Below are 21,280 nucleotides of genomic sequence, written 5' to 3'. Positions count from 1 at the left end.
TGCAAGGTCCAGACGTCTCTGCTTCGCTTCCCTCTGTGGGCCAGGGCGTACCTTGCCGCCCCTTCTCATTCCCAGCTCTCCCCAGCTCTCTCTGCGCTGTCTTGTGCGTCTCCCTCTATCATCCCCAGGTCTTCCCCATACGGTGGATTCATGCTCGACTCTCGCCCTCCTCGGTCGCCATGCAGAACAACCACAATAAGGAGCATCTCTATAAGATTCTTGTGATAGGCGACCTCGGGGTTGGGAAGACCAGTATCATCAAGCGATATGTCCACCACAACTTTAGCCCCAACTACCGAGCCACCATCGGCGTGGACTTCGCACTCAAAGTGCTCAACTGGGACCAGGAGACCGTGCGCCTTCAGCTGTGGGACATCGCAGGTAAACCAACTTTTCACTCACATTAAATAAGAGGAGGTGAAACAGTTCGATAACACCGTGGGGATTGTGAGAAACGAGGATTTGTGCGATTTGTTTCCTTTTTGCCTAAAAGTGTTTTAAGCATGTTACATTTAGAAGTTATGCAAAGCAGATTATTATCAATTTATAACTTCTTTGGAAATGTGTGATTTTCTTATGCAGAAAACATACTGGAGATGGTTAATTAGTCTTTTAAGTGAAATTACCATAACATTTGAAAACTCTTTAATGAAAGTGACAAGCTATAATCGTAAAGAAAATTCAGTTTACAATTATTTAGCCCGTTATGTCTTCATTAAATGACACACAATCACACAATGATTGTCGTTGTAAAAACCACTTTCTACTCCTCAGTAAGTGCTGTGCTAAAGCTTTCCAAACAATTAATGAAATGCTTATAAGAGGTTGGCTGCTCCAGTAGAAACGACATGTTTTGTAATTTCAGGAAAATGTGTGAGCTGTCTGATTATGGACTTTAAAAATATTGTTTATTTTAGATTAAACAAATCATAGGTTAATAAGGAAACAAAACCACACCACTCCAAGAATTGTTTTTCTTTTTACAGTTCACCCTTGTTTTTAACACACACACACACACACACACACACACACACACACACAGTCTTGTTCGTCATTTGTACCAGCTGACTCCAAATTCCTGCCTTCCAATCGCTTGGCTATGCACTCATACAGTCACATGTTAAAAAGGTTAAAGTCATATATAAGATGAGCTTTTGCGCCATGTGACCTTGATGAAGGAGCATCACAATGCTCTCATGATAAATCAGTGTTGTCATAGTAACGGCGTGCCACTCTAAGATTGTTTCGAGGTTTATGCAAAACCTTCTGCATCAGCTGGTCTGTTGAGCCAGAAAATTAATAATCTTATCTAATTTGGAACGAAACATTGAGCTCATGTTCCAGCTGATGACATAATAAAGGCATGTTTATTATATCACCTTTATAATTTGATGTCATGCGGCCCCCAGTACGGAGTTTTTTGCTCTAAATGCAGCTGTCTTACACACACACACACACACACACACACACACACACACACACACACACACACACACACACACACACACAGTGTAACTAAATAAAGTGTTACCTCGAGTAGATCCCAAGTATCACACGCCTTCACTATACTTTGTAAATGTAGTATTATATAAGTTGAATAGTGTAAATTGTTGGTAGGTGTTAGGATGCCATGTCATCAGGGATGAGGAATGGAAGTTTTTTATTTGCTTTAAAATCAAAAGTTAATATAATAAAAATTCTAAAAATGTTTACTTGTCGGTTTTCAGTTTTTAAATTGCTTCTGGCGACGACAGAAATCAGAAATAATACCGGCTTTTGACTGGGGTGCTGTTGGTTAAGATGACAGAAAGACTACAACAGCCTCATGTCACATGAGTGTCTGCTGAGGTTTAGAAGAATCCTCAGACCTGGTGCTCTCTCCCCTCCTGTGCGCTCTCTCTCCAGTAAGCGCAAGCAGTCATGTGTCTCAAACTCATGTGAGGGAGATTTGAGGCCCAAGCTCCTGTACACAGAAAGCTTTTTATTATGAGCCAAATATGAGGGTCTCCCTCAGAGAAAACTGCCACAGGTCTCGCACTGTACTCATTGTGCTTCTTACACTCACCTAAAGGTTATTAAAGCCTTCAAGATGGAAGATTATCTCAAGTAAATATGCTACGTACAAACTTTTTTTTGAAATATTTATGACTGCGTCTCACTTTCATAAATCTAAGAAAAAACTCACCCAGCTCTGTTATGGGATTTGGTAATGAGCTACAGTTTTCTCATGCAACAGATGTAATAAATCACTCGCTGTTCTGTGCATTTACCAAGATAAACAACTTCGACCTTTCTATTTTTGTCTCCCATTTTTCTATGCCATGCTGCCAGTGTAGCAGAGCTAACTTCACAAGCCTAGATCATGTACACATAAGAGGAAAAACCTTTAGGGTTTTGTTTCTTTGTCTTTGACTTCAGATAATTTTCAGTCTTTTGAACTTTCGTGGATTATGTTGAACTGCAGAGTTACACTATTTCTGCCTTTCTATAAGCCTAAAAGGCCCCTAAGTAGTACCTATTTTGAGGAGTGAGGTTAAATATTAGCAAAGATACAATATTTGCAAACAGCTACACAGAGACATGAGTAGAAACACCCAAAGATACCTGATCTGATCTGTTGTAAAGAGATACTTACATTTTCTAGTGGGGCTTTTTCAAACATCCTCTATAATGTACTTGCCCAGAAAGCAGTGTGTTTGAGAAGGCCAGGGGCATAATTTTCTGCTCGACATTCTCCAATGGCCGACCTGTTTCAACTAGCATCTGCCCCTAGATAAGTCCTTGAGCAAACCTTTCTGCCTCCCACCTGTTCTGTATCTGACCTTGTGGTCTGATCCATCTGTTCAAAAAAAAAAAAAAAAACAACACTGCTGTGGGACTCAAAACCCTTTTTCTTGGCATCTTCTCTTGGATGCCATGATGAGTAGACCAGTTTGATTTTTGGTTATTCCACAGTGTGGAAGTGTCTTGATTTTATTCTGCAGCTGCGCAGCTGAATCTGATGGTCCTTCAGCAGAAATTATGGATGGGAAAATGTGTGTGGATACAAGATTCCAACAGGGCTTATCAAATTAATTTGACCCTCAGGAATTTTCTTTACAGCCAGTTTCATAAGCAGGCACGCACAGACTCCAGAGCAATGTTTCTTTCTCCCATTCTGCCTCTTTTCCATCTGTTCCTGCTTGTCTTGTAATGGAATGGAAAAAAAATGTGTGTCTGAAGTATCGGATGCAGGTGAAATATGTAAAGAACGCATCCATAACAAAATGAGAAAATGGTAACATTGTTTACATTTTGCTGATAAGGTGACAGCTGTGATAGACCATTGTTATACTGGTCTGTCGAAAATTTCACGATGTGCTTTAATAAAGTATGAAAAGTTTAAAATGCATCACAGTGACAACAAGCAATAATCTTATGTGTGTGCGTGTGTGTGTCACTTTGTTTGCACGTCTTTCAGGTCAGGAGAGGTTTGGCAACATGACCCGTGTGTATTACCGTGAAGCCATGGGTGCATTCATCGTGTTTGATGTCACACGGCCTGCCTCCTTTGAGGCTGTCACAAAGTGGAAGGAGGATTTGGATTCCAAACTGACACTTGCCAACGGGAAGCATGTAGCCACTGTTCTTCTGGCCAATAAATGTGACCAGGGTCGGGATGTACTGACCAATAACGGAATAAAGATGGAGCAGTTCTGCCAGGAGAACGGCTTTGTGGGATGGTTTGAGACTTCTGCTAAGGTGAGAAAGATGACAAACAGACACACACACGAATACACATACACACACAGTGTTTTAACTACAAGGACACAAAGAGCAGCCTTCAACAGAGCTCTGAGGTTCAATCCCCCTGTGCCAGCAAGTCTCCTCAGATGTCCTTGGGAAGCAGCTGACTCCTTGACTCTATCAGACCTAGCACCTGATTACTCTGTGGAGATGCCACCACAGAGGCACATTCAGGATGTGAAGAGATCCTTTAAAAGTGCTGAGTTTAACAGTCCCAGACTGTTCAGTATTTGCATATCAATCACAGAGCCCTGCTGCTTTTGCACAAGAGTCTCACAGTCGATGTTCCTTCTGTGTTATTCCAGGTCAGCTGCACTTGCATCAGGTGCTCTGTTATCCAGACAGGATGTCCAGGAGTGTTGAGGGAATATACTGGCACACTTTTTTCCACTGACTGCACAAACCATAAAAAAGTGCTTATTCTTAGGCTCGCAGAGACTCTGATGCAATTTATAGAAATTATATTTTTAACCAAAACGTAACTTTCAGCTAAAAGACCTAAACTGCTTACAAAATATACTTTGTTACGTTTGCTATATTCAGTCAGTCTGAAGCCTTTGTAACAAATTTTAGACTGGACTGACAGCATAGCAATAATATTTAAAGATAAACAGAAGAAATGGGATAATATATTTAAACACTGAGCACAAATAAGAAATAAAAGACAGTAAAAGTTTGATTCAAGGCTCACTCATGACGACAGAAAATAAAAATGCGGTGGGTGTATTCTGATTGTGAAATGAGCAACACACAGTGACACAGTAACACACTCAGACCAGAGTATGGCTGCTAGGAATCTCACAGCTGGGTGGTAAGAGGAGAAAATAGACTGAGGTGTGAGAAAGCTTAGCCATATACGGCACTGAAAGTTCAAATAAAACTTAACAAAAACACTCAGCCACTTAACCATATACAAAATCTGTTCTTACTTTTGTTTCTTTATACAAATATTTGTACAAATCTGTGAGGTCCACAGCTGCCACAGGCCCGAAATAGATTATGCTCAGTGTCCTCAGCAAAGCATTATTGTCCTCTATAATTTTAGTTGTTGTATAAATGGCATTTATACTATTAGAAAACAAAATACAATCTCTAAAATATTGTAATTGTATAAAAAGAAAAGAAAAAAAAGACCACCAAACAAGTTAATGAAGCTTTATAAAAATAATGACGATAATGGCTACAACAATAATTGTTTCAGGGGAAGAATGATTAAAAAAAACACTCAGAGATAAACTGAGTATTAACTTTGCTCAAAGCCTGACATTTCAAAACAGTCGCACCTAATAAATCATCTGTCATCTTTTTTTTCCACTAACCATAAATATAAATAATAATCCATCACAAATGTTAAGTAGTTCAGAGCTTAATGCCTCGAATGTTAATTGGAAACACTATATTTTACTCAGCTGATAACTGACTTTTTTGGAGCTCAGTAACCTCCAAAATTTGCAACAACAGTTTTTATTGTGAAAAACTGATATAGAATACATTTTACTTGAGCGGCACACTGCTAGATCATCAGGATATTAAAATATTAAACACACGACTGCTGCTGCAGTAGACTTTACATGTTAGAAAAATGCATCTTTCTCATCTTTTTTCACGCTCAGCAGAACATTTGAGTTGTATTCCTGTGGGTGGAGAAGCTTTGTAGATGATGACTTTCCTTAGAGGATCATTTAGCTCTGGAATGTTAAAACTAGGCATCCCAATTCCTATATGAAGAAACATTTTGGTATCATTTGTTTTATTCATCAAACTAAGGTAAAATTCCTCCTAACTAAACTTTGATAACCGGATCAAAAAAGAAAAAGAAAAATGCAGCTTATTTAAATTTATATTGAAAGAGTAGAGCAGGGAAGGGTGAGAGACACTTCTGGAAGTTACTTCTGTTTTTATTAGAGACCTCATTTGACTACGATGACATTTCCTTTCTGAGCTACTGCAGTATCCATCAATCAAAGACACACACTGTGTCATCACTGAGTTCCTCTAGGTTTTTTAATTCTTTCTAAGATTAGGATAGAAAGACTCTAATGTTGAGAATTTATATAAATTAGAATTCAGGCCTGCATAATGCAGGTCTTTCTTGCATATGTAAGTATTCCATACTGTGCAAATTGATCATTCCAGTTTTACCTATTCCAGTATTTTTGCAATCATCTCCGATTGTCTGGGCTTTCTCTGTTTTCTCTGTATTATTGTAGAGTCTTTACTTTGCAATATAAAGTACCTTGAGGTGACTGTTGTTGGTATATGGTATAAATACATTACATTGAAAAATATATATATTTTTAGTGTAATCACAGGTCTCATTAGGTTTTGCTGTGGATGCTTTCGTCGTCATTTTTGTGTGTAAAAGAGGGATGCATTGTCATTTGTCAGTGTGTCAGACCAGAGGCAACCACTCAGAGTAAATGCAAAAATCTCTTTCCAGCTTGTGTTCACATCGTTGCTGCTGACTGTTTTGTTGTGTTTCTTCCACCTCTTCAGTTTAGTGATGGTCCATTTGATTCACTCAATTAACTCCACAGGTTTTTCTTCCTGCAGGCACTTTTTTCTATCTTGTTTAGTGCCTTATAACATTGATTGATCTTCTGTGTTTTCCTACCTTTTCATATTCTTTGTCTTTCTTTCCCCACTCTCCTCTATCACCCCCCCCCCCCCTTTCCCCCCTCTCTGCTTTCAGGAAAACATAAACATCGATGAAGCAGCCAACTGCTTGGTGAAGCACATCATTGCCAGTGAGAAAGACATGCTCCAGTCAGAAGTCCCAGACACCATCACGCCTCAATTAGAAAAGGACAAAGGTGGGACATGCTCCTCATGCTTCAGATCCCAGTAGGACCTGGTAGTTGGATTCTCATTACACACAGTGTTCAGTTTATGTGTGAGAAAGAGAACAAGAAAGAGCTCCTTTTGGCTCTTTTCGAGGTAGACGGTGTGGGTGCCAACTCCTTTCCAGTCTTTAAGCTTGGGTGGGTTGGGTGTGGGGTTTGAGTGGACAGAGAGGCAGCTGGCTCAGGAAATGGATGGATTTGAGCAGAGGCAGAAAGAGAGATGGGTGCAGCTGTGTGCTCTTGTCAAAGACAAGGTCACCCTCTGGGTGACTTCAGGCCTCGACACTGCCACTTCGGCTACCATGGAGACGGAGTTAATGAACACATGCACAGAAAGGTTGTGGCAAAGCACAAAATATCTGTACTGGAGGTGTGTGGAAGTAATCACTATATAGAAGCCATGGTCGCTGCTCCTCTTTCTCTCTTCTTACTGTCGTCTCTGTTCTTTTCCTCTGCACTCATTTTTCTCCTCTGCTTGTTTGTAATTCCTAACCCGTACCTGACGGCACTTTTGGTTTGTCACGTTTTTCATGCTTCGTTCACAAGCAAGCAGAGAAAGCAAGTTAAGAATTTTTTCTCACCAACTCTCTCCCAAGCAATTCCTTCTCAATGCTAATAAGACCACAGCCACATTACATGGCTTCTTCAAATATGGCTTCATTTATTTTTAACTTTTCATGTTCATCCACTATTTCCAGTGAAGCACTGTAAAGCAGATTATTGCAATTAAAGTGCCTTTTTAAAGCATTTTATTTAATATCTGCAGTAGAGATATTCACTATATATTATTTACAAGTCCTCTTAATGGTGCACATTTCTCTTTCTGTTCATCGCTAATTAAGAATTGAACTCATTTCAATTTCAGCACTTTTAAAAATAATGCTGAATGTGTGTTAATGCCCATTGTATCCCTTAATTCTATCCAGTGGTTTTCTATTAAATTTCTATCCCACTGTGATTTCTTTTATTTGTAATGTTTGTAATTATGGGATGAATGCAAACATGTATACAACTATGTACATATTATATACAGCAAACTGAGGCAGATTATACAGTAGAACCAAAGATGTATCCAGTTTTCAAAATGTTCATGTGAATAAACCGTGGCTTTACTGACGACTAGCTGTTTCCCATTTGTCTTCTTATTATAACATTAAAAAGTCTGTATACAACCACAAACATGGTTTTAACATTCACTCTATGCACTATGATCAGGGTATAAATGACTGGATCCTAACAATTCAATAAATTAAGGATCGTGAGGGAGATGTCAGTTAAGAAGTCTGCTTATATGCTTAGCCTCGCAGTCCTGGGAGGAGGTATAACCAGACAATACAGGTTTCTCTACAGAAGGGTTAGGTGGCAGTAGCCTCTTGTTGGCAAAACAAGAAGCCTGGGCTGTGTCTAAGCAGCACATCTGACAAACCATCACTGTCAGCCTGCAGCAGTGTTTTGCTGACTATTCACATAGCCACATGAAGTCAGCCAGCCAGTGTCCTCTGGTCTGATGTGAAGAAGGGTAAATATTTGCTGTGCCACAAGAAGAATCAGTCATCAGCACTGGTGATACTTGTCTTTAGTGACAATGGTGAACATTGAGACTCCCCCCATCCTGCTCCACAAGGCTCTATCCTTCCTCTAAAGCTATTTCATACAGCAGAACAACACCTTAATGTAGCTTTTCTTTGTGTTTATTCTTTAAAATGGCAGATACTACAATGATTGACATGAAACCAGAAATTCAGAGTATCTGGAATCAGAGCATGCTGTAATAGATCACCGTGCACTGATTCCACCGGAGCCTATCCCAGCTGAAGTCCTATCAGGTCGCCATCTGAAATTAAATATAACAGCATGACAAACCTGGTGTCAAGCAACTTCAGTATTTAACTGATGATACGAATTTGTGATTGCATTTACTCCCCTTTGTATCATGTCTTGTAGTAAATGAAAAAGAGAATTATTGGTCATGCAAAAACCACACCTGTACTCTGTGTGTCATTCAGTTCTTTTGGTTTTAACAGTTTCATGCATTATGCTCATCTAACAGAAAAAGAACATTTTCCCAGACATCTAATGCAGATTTTGTACTAGAAAAACTGGGTTTACATTTATAGAACAGCAGCTAAGGCGGAGCTTCACAGGACAGCAAGCAAAAGAACAGAACTTGCTTTAAAACATCAACTAATGAGTTTATATGCCATTTTACTACATGATTAATTAAAGCTGATGTACATTCTGTGTTGTTCATTTGTACTGCACTCTGACAGCAGTTTTCAACAGCATAGCATTTTAAATTCACATGTTTAGTGTATCAAATCAAATCAGGATCACTGATGCAGTTCAAGCATAACTCATAACTACGCTTTGAATTGTATTTGTCACACTTTAACAGGAGATCACAGACATTTCTTCTGGAGCAAGGATTTACACTGTTTATGTAACACCCTGTGATAAGATTTCACAGTGAAAAGTTCAAACTGGGACATAATAGTTCTCGTGCATTGTTTTTGACCCATCACGTGACTGCTGCATACACAGAGGATTCCAATCCTCAGAGACGTTAAAGGAACAGTTTTTAATCAGATTACAGCATCTGGTCAACAATGGGCAAAGAGGGGCACTGATAAGAGAACCCTCAAAACAGGGGTGTTTTTATAAGTGGCAGTCACGGACATTAGCATTGTTCAGCATGATTGGTTTGGTGGTGGGTCAGTGATGATCTGGGGATATCCATGGAGGGACACAAAGACCTCTACAGGCTAGGCAACAGAACCCTGACTCCTAAGTAAAGCGCTATACAAATACAGGCCATTTACCATGAGGTAGAACACCTCTGGACATTATGTTTCAGACCATCTGATGCTACCAGGCTGCGCCTTATTTCCTGATTACTGCATGCTGCATGTGACTGCATGGGAGTTGTTCCTACCCACTTTAACCCCCTTGGCCATAGCTTGTGAAACATTTGCTTAAATCTTATTAAATTCAACTGAAAAGCCAAAAGAGCAGTGGCAGCACAAGTTGGCTGATCACATGCTTTACAAAAGGGAACATTTTACTAGAGCTCACAACGCAAGTTGTTCGGTGACTTATTTCTAAATGAGCCTTTAACCCCACAAATCTAAGCAACCATAGAGTTGATGTTTGTGGTTATTTTTCATGAATTCATTTTTCAGCACTTTTCTCCTGAAACTCACTGTCTAATTATCTCCCTCTAAAGATAACATTTTGAGCCTCGTTTAACACTGTGGTTTCTTCTAATCCTTGGGAGACAAAGATGCCGTCTGTTGTCTAGCGCTTCTCTTTCCATTGCATATTGGTTTAGAGGTTAGGCCGCACGCTGCAGGAAGATGGTGTCACTTTCTAATTTTCAATAATTAGATCGGATTTTCAGCATTGATGTAACAATTTGAGAGAGAAACCACAAGGAAACGGAGGGGAGAGGTTAGGCGCAGGGTAGAGTTGTGTGAGAATTTTTTTCTTCTTCTTTTTTTTTCTTCTGACTCAGAAGCCAACCCCTTCTCTGTACACCCACACAGACACAGTCTTCTCTCTCTCACACAGTCAAACACACACATGCCCAGATGATCAGAAGATTTCACAGCTTTATCTCTCGCTTTCTGCTAGTCTCTAAGGCAACAAGCTACCAAGAAAGTCATAGCTTTGTTTCTCTTTACAGACTGACTCTGCCCTTGTAGTTCTCCTCTATTTCTTTTCCAATGTTACACAAAAAGGAAAAAGTAGAGGGAATAAGGAGGAAAGGATGAGGAGGAAATGAGCTGCATGTGATTTCAGGTTGGCGTAAAGTCTCTCTTTAGTCGTGTTATTTACACACTCACTAACACAAACATGCACACTCTTTTTTCACACCAATACACCAACCTGCTTCCAAAAAGTAGTGATGCTGTGTCAACTGCATGCAAAACGAGAACGCAAGAAGTTGCATAACATATATACGTATGCAATTTCTAAACGGAGATTGATTTATATAGTTAGTTTGTTAGTTTTGTAAAACATGTGCTCGTTCTGGATCAATTGCTGGAAAAGGTTTGGGCATGTTTGCCACTGTGTTACATCACTTCTTCTGTTAACAAACCTCTGTAAACATTTGGGAATTAAGTTGAAGTTTTGAAAGCAAAACATTTTCCCATTCTTACTTGGTTTCAGCTTCTCAATAGTTTCAGATGTCCTTTTTGGTGTTTTCCAATTGGTACTGTTCCAACTGTTTTCAGTGAATGACAGGTGAGGTCTGACTCTTTTGCTACAGAGCCATGCTGCTGTCAGCAGGATAATGAGCAGAATGTTTTTTGGCGTTGCCTTGGCATGCATTAATGCGCACATATATTTTCACGGATAGTCCAAAGGATCCACAATTTGGATTGAATGGCATCAGTCAGACTTTTTTTTTTTGCGGGGGGGTGGGGGGGGTATTTTATTTTGTTTTATTTTATTATTGTTAAGTGTTTGTATTGTAGCCTCTAGCTTAAGTTTACAGGGATTTCTTCTTCGGCTTGCAAAGCAACAAATCCCACAGAGGTCTAAAAAAAACTATGTGCATTCCACTTAGCAACGTGTTCTCAGGCGAAAAATCCCCCTGAAGAGATAAAGGATATTCATACTGTATACAGCACAGCAGTATAAATAAATTATAAATGCTGCAATAAAGCAGCCACAGAACAAATACGGGCATAGAGCTCAGTTGTAGTGCTACTACATAATCGATAAACACTGAGAGAGGTGTTGGAAGTGGAGGCTGTGGCAGGCTTACTTTGGCTGTGAATTAAACACACAGTAAAAGAAAATCAATAGTAGGAGCCAGGAGAGACTCTGGATGAATGAAAATAGTGGCTGCACCTCCAGCTCTGATCTTTGTGTGTGTGTGCCCATGTCTGTGTGACCTCACAGTAGCAAAAGTTTCAGTGAATTTAAAATATAGTGCTATGTCGACTCTCAAAGACTTGCTCCGAATGACTAATCATTCACAACCAGTCCAGCCTGAGAGTGAATCTGATTCAATACTAGACTTAGTGCACTCTCCCTTTGTCTCTCTGTCTCTCTCACACACACACACACAGACACACACACACACACACACACACACACACACACACACACACACACACACACACACACACACACACACACACAGCACAACACAACACAATTGATTAAACTTGAGGATTTGTTTACACATCATAGGATAGCAGATCCTATTTGAAACGTCTGCATGAGGTTTGTCTGCGCTTTTCCTCGCCAGCACTCGTTTCAGTGCTTTTAGAATTGATGACATTTTTAAGGAGTTGTTTTGTTTGCTCTTCATAAGAGCATTCGTATGTCAGTGAAAAACAGAGGATGGTCTCTTAAAAAATTGTCATTTGTGCAGCAAATAGGCTGAATTGATTCATCTGACATGATTGCGTTAAACCGAAGCTATGAAATATGTCAAGCAGTTGGGGAGAAAGCCTTTGTCTGCACACAGGGTAAAACAGTGGTAATGTGGAGAAATGCATTTTCTGTCTGTAGCAGTGGAGCTGGCTTACTTGTTGGTCAACTGCATCATCAGTCCACAACAGTATACTCAGACAAATTGCTGCACTCACTACACAATTACCTGGCAGCATGTTTTGGAAAATGTTGGACTTCACATTGTTGCTCTGCTCTCTTTGTTGAGATAAGAAGTAAAGGCCACTTAAATGACAATGCACACAAGCACAGCCAGAAGTACTGCAGGAATTTTTAGTTTGTGTGACTTTGCAGCTGGTCAAATACAGAAACAAAGCCTCTAATATTGAGCCAGCTAGGCCAAAAATAAATAATGCATAGATAAAGTAATCCATGCCGACCAGTCTGTAACTGAATAGAAAGCTTGTTCAGACTGCAAACAACTGCCCACTGAAGGCTTCTTTTGTTAGAGTCATAAACCTGGACACTTACAGAGGCCACAGAGCTCTGTCTTAGCAAGACAAGTGCTCAGATTGTGAGTACAGCAAGCACCACATCAGCCAGTGAGCAGGTCACCTCTATATATGTTATGAAATATGAGATTTTTTATACTGTCACACCAAACTCCTTTAGCCTCCTTAGACCCAAACTCTTTCATGGCATGCATTTTTAATTTCTCTTTGATATTTGGGCATATTGGGACCCGATGAATGTAAAAACAAAGAATTACCTGTTTTGTTTTGGGGTTTTTTTTAACCTGATTTTTGTTTCTAAGAAACTATGAGGATATTCGTTTAAAATTTCGATCGAACAGTAGCAGTATAATGTCCTCGTAAGTGGATATCAGGCCCTTGTAGAACAAAATTGAGTGTTTTGGTCTAAATAACCCAAAATGTGATGTCCAAATATGTGGACGCCAGGTCCTAGGAGGTTAAACATCACCGTTTATTGATTTACAATCTGTGGCTTGAAACAACAAATATTACTTTTGCTGGTCTCTTCTCAGACAGCTTACTATGCAATTGGATCAGTGCCTGGTTTGGAAAGCTGACAATTTTCTCTAAGATGCAAATTCTGTCTGCGATCCATCCTAACTCAGAGATCACCACAGGGACTGACAGAGCCTTTCTGTTTAAAAAAAAGAGAAGCTTTGTAAAGTTGCTCAGAGATTAGGTTGGTCAACCCACAGCAGGAAAAAAATCAGGTCCTTCTTGTGCTGTTCAATTCAGCATTGTCCTCATGTTTCTACCTACGTTTCACTTTGATACTCCATAGTCAGGTAGAATGGCCTCTCTCTACAGCCCACAGATGCGTAAATGTATAAGGCTATGCTGCCTTTGTAGATTACTGACTTCTTCTGGGTATTTTGTTGCCTTTATTCCCAGCATACACTGTTTCTCATGCGGAGAAGAAGATTTATGGGAGAAAATAACACTTTCAAGGATATTTGTTTCTCATCCAGAAGTGCATTAGTGGAGTGATGACGTGTCCGACGTGTCTCATTAATCCCGGAAAAACAAAATAAAAGAGAGAATAAAAGGGCCCCTGATAGTTCTTGCTAAAAATAAATGCATTGTACATGCATGACTGCATTTTAAGAGGCATTAGTGGTGTTCAAGACAAGTAAGTTATATATTGCCTTTCCCTGAGATAGATTTGCCATCACTACATATGGTTCTGTTACGCAGAATTTACTACTCCACAGGCAGTCCGAAATCAGCACCTTGGACAGCAACCAAGGAACATGGGGCTGTCTGAGAGTGATGCTAGTACATGTATTATGCTGTTATGATGTATTAATTTTAAGTATATTAGCAATTTAGTATATAAATAAAGTGTTTTTGTTCCTTAAAGTTCTGAAATGTCTTTAATTTATGTCAGAATAGATTTATTGCTTTTCTCTTATAATTGCAGGAAGTTAATTGCTGCTGCTGCTTATTTGTCCATCAGATTCTTCTCTGTGCTACTGCATTTGTCATTCAGTTTTTGCAGCTCTGTGTGTGTGTAGCTGCAAAGTGTTTGCTGTCTGTCTTTGCCTTGGCAGGGAAAAGACTAGGTGGAAAATTGGTCAGCAGTGCCCTTCCTCTCTGTGCCAACTGTGTCTCCTCTAGTGGATGTGTACAGAACAGCATGTGGACAAAATCTCCACATTAATGTGACCTTGTGCATGTGTGTGTGTGTGTGTGTGTGTGTGTCTGTCTGTCTGTCTGTCTGTCTGTCTGTGTTTGTGTGTCTGTCCATATTTTTACATGCATGAAAAACTCTGTTTATAGTTGTACTCTGGAGTCACTGTGTATGTCTGCAGACAGAGTTCAACAGCTGCGGTCCTCTCTGGTGCCTTACAGCGCTATCTAGCAGTGCATGTGCAGCACTGCATACCAACAAGCACACTCCCAACTCATGGATTAATCTAACGACACAAAAATGCAGGCATGCACAAACAGAGAGGAAGCCATGTTAATAAAAGGGTTACGGCTGTAAAGGTTAGGGAATTGAGCAAAAAAAAAAAGAAAAGAAAAGGACATTGAAAAGATTCTTGCATATTGCACTTTTAGCACTTGACATGTATATCTGATATTTCAACCTAAATTCTTAAAGCATGGAAATGACTCACTTGATCTTCTTAAAGGTAGCAGACAGAGTACAAGGAAGCGCAGATGTTGATGTGATAGAAGGTGGACTGCATGGATGGACGGATGGATGGCGAGTGGGAGGATAGAAAGGAGGGAGGTAGGTGGATGAGAGGTAAGTTGCCAGGCAGCGTGGGAGTTTGAGGCCATGTTTAAGAGTTGTGTCTGTAAGCAAACGTGTGCGAGTGCATGTATGTGTGTTTGTGTGCGTATGTGTGCGATTTCGCTCTGTGTGGGCGAGCGAGCATGGGACGAAGCGATGGCTCACAGAGAGGCAGTTGTCATGGCAACAGAGGATGTCGTCTTGTTCTGCGAGATCTCAGCTGTCCCAGAATCAAACAGACCTCGCTCCTCTCTCGTCTCTCTCTGCAATACTTAATCTGTTTCTCCTGTTTTTGAATACTTTTTTTATTTTAAAAAAAATGCCAAAACACCCACTCTCTCCTTTCTTCCTTGCCCTCCTCTTATCCCCTTCTCTCTTCTGTGACGTTCTCTATATCCCTTTCTCGCTGCCTCTTGCCCCATTTCCCTGCATTCTCCAGTCACTAGTTCTCCTCCTCCCACTCACTTTCACTCCTCCTCTCCCACATAGCTGTAACAGATATAAATAGAGGTAATAAATTGCAGTGAAGGTGCTGGGGTGTGCATTTATATGTGTGCGTGTGTGTGTGCTGAACTCTATACATGTTGCACACATGACACATTAATTTACAGCCATGCTGATTTCCAATTACCAAACAAAAAACAACAGCTGATACTGATACAAAAAGTACTGATGCAACTTTACTCAATCTCAAATTTCACTGTTTTTTCACTGAGGGGTAAAAATACTGCACATATAATAACAGTAACAATTTAAAGAACAAAAAACATCAAAATGCTGTCGGGTTTCCTTACACAAACATATAAATATCACACATACATAAATTATTAATATTATATATATTGGTAATAATTTTATACCAATTTTGTGAGAACTTGGTGGAGACCAAAACAGAGCTGAAAAAAGACTGATTGTGATGTGTGTATTTATTGCACATTGATTTTGTGTAAAGGGGCAACTGGAAATTGGTACATTTGGTTCCTCCCTTATTTCCCAAATTTCCACCCCAGTAGAGGATGCATTCATTTGATATAACACAGATGTGAGATGCCCTCACCTTCCAAGTGTCAAAGTGGGGATTTTTTTGTATGAACAAAAGAATCCATGTGGATTGCCATTATCACACCAGAGGCAACTATTATTGCCCTCAGACCAGCCAGAAAAGCCATTTAAGTGCATATATACATGCTGACTGTATCGGCTTAAAGACTAATGTTACACAAACTACATTTCAGTATTCACTGTTAATGATTCACTGGTTTATAATTATACTATATAAACTGAAAGAACACACATACATAAAAAACAGGGGTGGGAGAGCTACAGGGAGTGAGAAACATAGTGGATCGTGGTCATGTGATCTGTACTGTGAATTACATCTAAGGTCAAGGATTGTACCTTGGTCAGTTAAAAAATCGAATCTCTTTTCAAAGTCTTATCTTTTATAACTGATTTGTAAAATATTTGGATTTGGATTTGTTACTTGTATCCACATTAAGATGAATGTTTCAGTTTTTCATGATAATGTGACAACTCTGAAAGTCCACAAAAGTCCTCTCACAATTATGTAATGGCACAATTAGAATAATACTGCACTCTGTATACAACAGGATTCTTTTGATAAAAATCACAAAAGGTAAAAACATTCAAAGGAACTTGTGTATCTTTAACAGCAAAATTGAGCATTGTGATTGGGTGGTGAGAAGCCAATAAGAGCAAGAGGGGGCAAACCAAGGAGTCACAGAGTCAGACAACAATTTAAAAAATGTTAATTTATTTAAAATAAATATTAAATTCCTGCCCACTAAAACACGAATCTTATGAAAAAATAACAAATAAAGGGTTTTGTGGGTTTTTTTTTTACTACCCAAGGCAGTAAAAATAAAAAAATTATGAAAATAAAATTGCACAATGTCCCAGAGTAAAACCCATCTCAGCAGCTCAGCAGTGCAACAGCAGTACGCTCAGTCTTTCATGTTCAGTTCTCTATCTTTCTAAATCATCTATTACTGCTGGCTCCGTCTCCTCCTCTTGGCCAGATACTCATCCTGAAGAAACAACTCCATGACCTCCATTTCCAATTGAAAATTTCCATTTTCTGTGGCCATTAAGCTGTGCCTCTCTGCCAACCCCTTGCTTTGCTAGTATGGTGGCCTCCTGTCTCCATTTAAACACAGTAGACTAAGCATTTGTGAACTGTTTTGTTAACTTGGAAGATGTGTGTACAAAGTAAAATGCCAAACATTTTTAAAAATGTAAAACATGCAAAAAAGTCCACACCAATAAAACCAAACAATAAATCACGGGATAAAATACAAAAATGACCTCTGCTGGGTGACACACATAACTGCAACTGTGCAAAGAAAAGGTCTCTAGGAAGGTGTTATCAGATTCCTCTCTTAGCCTTAAAGCACAAGCACAAAATAGATCATAAAATAATTAATCAGTATATAAATGACGACTAATTAATGTTAGACAGTATTAATTAGTCATGATATTAATTACTAATAAAGTAGTGCAGCCACCATGACAGTAAGTTCATTTTTATACCACTCTATTCATCTTTCATTTACACTGTATTTAGTTACACAGCGTTTTTATTGAAAAGTTTTGGGTGACATCCACATCCTTGCCACATGAGCTTCACCCTATGACAGCTGAGACAGACTCTCTTCTATCCAGTCCATCGAATCTCTTCTAAAAAGTGGATGAATGTACTTAGGAAGCAAGACAAATAAATACTTCTGTACAACCTGTTTCCCACATTTACTTTTCCCTGGTGGCTCTTACCTTATATATTTCTTAATCACCTCTCAGTCCTTTACTCACACACAGAGGCAAGTAATATGCCATGTGATTTATGGCTGTATTAGCATCAGTATGTGTCCCTGGGTGTGGAAATAAGGTGAAAAAACAGAGCAAACAAATGAGCCCAGCTGAGACCTGACCCTACATTCATCTGTCCATATCCATTGGGGGAAAGAGATAGGAGAGATAATAGAAAGGCATTAGAAGATAAATGTGAAATATATGACAATTTCTAATCAGAGTTCATCAACACAAGACAGGAATTCCCAAGATTTATCTTAAAAAGACAACGCTGCCAACTGAGGTGGTCTCAGGTTGCCATTTATGTCCCAAGGTCACTCTGTCTAAAAGGTTAGAGGTTTTACCTGAAAACTGGAATATGACCACATCACGTCTATCAGTACTAACAAGTGTTAAGCATTTCATTGAAATCAACATGTACATAATGAATGTGTATCCATACCATTATCGTAACAGCCTACGCAATATCATGGTCGATGTTTTCGATCAGCTACAAACAGAAAAAAAAGTGGCATTAATCTGAGTATTTAACCTTGTAGGAGAGGCTAGTAAAAAGAAATCAGTGAAATGGAGCCGTAAGCTGTGAGTAGTTCTAGAAGAATAGTGAAGCTGAGGTGTGATGAGGATGTGACGAAGAGATAGCGATGATGATGATGATAAATGGAAAGGGGAAGAGAGAGTACCATTGGGGAAAGGTTGGATGCGCTTTGTGAGTCCCAGTGTGTTGGTATGGCCTCTCCACACATCTGTCTCCTCATCCCATGGGGTGGGGCATTGCAAAAGCAGTTGCAATAGGGCATGTGTGTCCTCACCTCTCCCCTCCAAACACAAACATCTGGCTCATCACACAGGCCATATGCCTTGTAAGCCTTTACTCATCTCTATCCTCCTGCCTCACTTTCATGTCATTTTCTCTTTCTGTCCCCCATCTCGTTGCCTTTGATGAAGTGCCAGGAGCTGGCACATGCTCTTTCTCCACAGCTTTATGGGCACACTGTCTCCCTCCGTAACTGTCCACACTTGCACACACACACACACACACACACACACACACACTGAGGAGACAAATTAGCTGTCTAATATGGTTTTAAGGCGCTTTAAAGCATTTATTAGAGTTGGATGTCTCGAGACCGGTCATCTCGAGACCACTTTTACGTGGTCTTGGTCTTGTCTTGGTCTCGGATCCCTCAGTCTTGTCTTGGTCTCGCTGTCTCAGTCTTGCTGTCTCAGATTGACATAGTGGTTGGGAGATTTGGAGTCAACAGTATCCATGACACATAGCGTAATGTTCGATAATGTGTCATGCGCAAAAGCATCAGCTCTAAGAGCCGTGCTTAGAGAATGCTTTCTAGTGAATCAGAAGAGTCGACTCCCATTGAGCGAGAGCCAGCTTCTCACTTAATTTTTTTTCGCTGCTCAGCTCTCACACAGTAGCTCAGCTATACTCCAATCCCTCCACATTGTGGCCAATCACATGCGAGGATATAGGATAATATCATTATGTGAAAAACTGAGATGGTGAGAGACACGACAGTCAAGTGGAGCATGCGTCTGTCCTCTCAGTAAGTGCGTGAGACAGTAGACAGCGGTGAGGAGGGCCGCAAAAACATAAATATGCCTCACACCCGTAAACGAAGCAGCATCTGGCTGCAGTTTAAAGACTTTCTTGTCTTGGTCTCGATCTTCGTCTGGTCTCAACTTTGTCTTGGTCTTGTCTTGGTCTCGATACCCTCTGGTCTTGGTCTTATTTTAGGTGGTCTTGACTACAAGTCTAGCATTTATCTCTTACTGCAGGTAGCAGCATACCCTAATTATTGTCTCACTGACAGATGAGAGAATGCTACTTATCACTATAGTTAACTAACTAATGTAGACCACATTAACAACAACAGTCTCTTCCACATCGATATAAAGCAACAGCTTGAAGATAAAGAGGTTGGTAGAATTAAAAACATGAGGCTTCTTTATCAGTAACTCAATTTGCAGAGTAAAATCCCACATGCTGTTTTTCACTCAGTATGGATTTACTCAGTTGCTAGATTTTGTTGTAAACTCACAAGGATACATCTACATGTCCTTTTATACTTTTCAAAAATATATTATGATGTTTATGTGAGACATCACATTAACATCAAATTTATTTGTTAGCTGAATTTATTGAACACGTTTTTTTATCAAGACAGTGTTCTCACTTGACTTCTTTGTCTTTCATCCCCTCAGAGTCACAGCTCATTGCTGCAACCAAACAGCTAGATCAGGGGTGTCAAACATAAGGCCCAGGGGCTAGAATAGGGCTACCAAAGTCTCCAATTTGGCCCACTGGACGACTTTGGAAAATGTGAAGGAGGGACTTCAACTGTATTGTCACAAGTCCAACACCTTTTCCTACTGATAAAGACACTACTTCATGGCCATTCATAATAACCAGATGAATTAGGTAATAGATAAACAACTAAATTACAGAAAATTCCTGTTTTTATTAACATCTACTATAGAAATTTATGACTTTTACAGAGGGTTTACAGTATCTGTAATTTTACACATTTATTTCTTGCTGGTTGGGCCCAAAGCAGCATCTTTATCATGTAGAAAAAAATGAGACGTATTGATAAAATTGCACTTATATTAAAATATTTCCAGTAATACATACATAGTTAAACTTCTTTACACCAACAGAAGGTTGATGTAAAAAGTGGTCAGGCCCACTTAAGATCAAATCAGGCTGTACTTGGTTGACATTCCTGGTCTAAATAAAGCAGGGTTTTTTCCTACCCGGGACTTCTACCTGTGATTCGATGTGAACACGTTTCCTGTTATTTTCCACAAATCCTCACCCAGTTGTGCGTTGTGAGCCCATTTTTAATGAATTTAAGAGGAAAAGCGGATTGGTTATATAACTGAGAGTTTTGTGAATGAACAAAGACAGTAAGCTCAGTGCATGGGATCACTCAAACAGATGAGTAACAACAGTGAGCTCACTGACGGTCACAAGTTTGTCTCCAAAACAGAACACTTCTGTGTTAATGTGCTTAACGGTGTCCAAAAACATTGTCGGTTTGTGGGCTGAAGTGTTTTAATACCAACATACTGTATGCCGTTCTGCTGCTGAAATGTCAGGCAGACTAACTTCATCTGATCATGCAGAAATACGCAATGCACCTGCTTTTTAGTTTTTGTAGTTACTGGTAGTTACAAAACCCACGCAGTTTTACTCTGCGTGGGTTTTGCTTTACCGTAGTTACTTTTAGAATGGCTCATCAGTTGTATGCATGGACTGCAAAGTTCACATCTAATTAAAAAAAAACAAACAACAACAACAAAATTGGCTCACAAAAATGGTATAATCAGTGTGAGCTTTAAATATCATATGTGTGAGAGCTTTTCACACCTGAAATTAGCTCTCCTCCTGCAATGCCTAATGGAATAAATTATACCACTCAGATGAACAAACATGCAGACACATATTTATCAGCAGGCAGATGGACTTGAAGGGAAAAATGAAGATGTGCTTGAGCACACACATCTCTTATATATCTCAGGAATCGATCTAAGCCATGTACCTGTCTAAAAGAGGATTTAAACCACAAGTCTACAAGCAGTCTGTCACGCTGCGCTGCCCAGCACACAGACGTTGGCACACACAC

The 21,280-nt window shown here is 39.6% G+C and overlaps 1 protein-coding gene across 1 annotated transcript; it reads left to right on the top strand.

Moving 5' to 3' along the window:
• Positions 1-8: 8 nt before the first annotated feature.
• On the top strand, positions 9-11,035 carry rab38a (RAB38a, member RAS oncogene family). Its single transcript, XM_085184167.1, has 3 exons — positions 9-381; positions 3,461-3,741; positions 6,479-11,035. Exons 1-3 carry the CDS (start codon positions 180-182, stop codon positions 6,632-6,634), a joined length of 639 nt encoding a protein of 212 aa, XP_085040293.1. The 5' UTR covers positions 9-179; the 3' UTR covers positions 6,635-11,035.
• The last annotated feature ends 10,245 nt before the right edge of the window (positions 11,036-21,280 follow it).

The sequence above is a fragment of the Neolamprologus multifasciatus genome, chromosome 14 (genome assembly GCF_963576455.1).
Source record: "Neolamprologus multifasciatus chromosome 14, fNeoMul1.2, whole genome shotgun sequence".
In the NCBI taxonomy this organism is placed as follows: Eukaryota; Metazoa; Chordata; class Actinopteri; order Cichliformes; family Cichlidae; genus Neolamprologus; species Neolamprologus multifasciatus.
The sequence above is the reverse complement of the archived record's forward strand: the minus strand, read 5'-3'. Positions and strand labels throughout refer to the sequence as shown.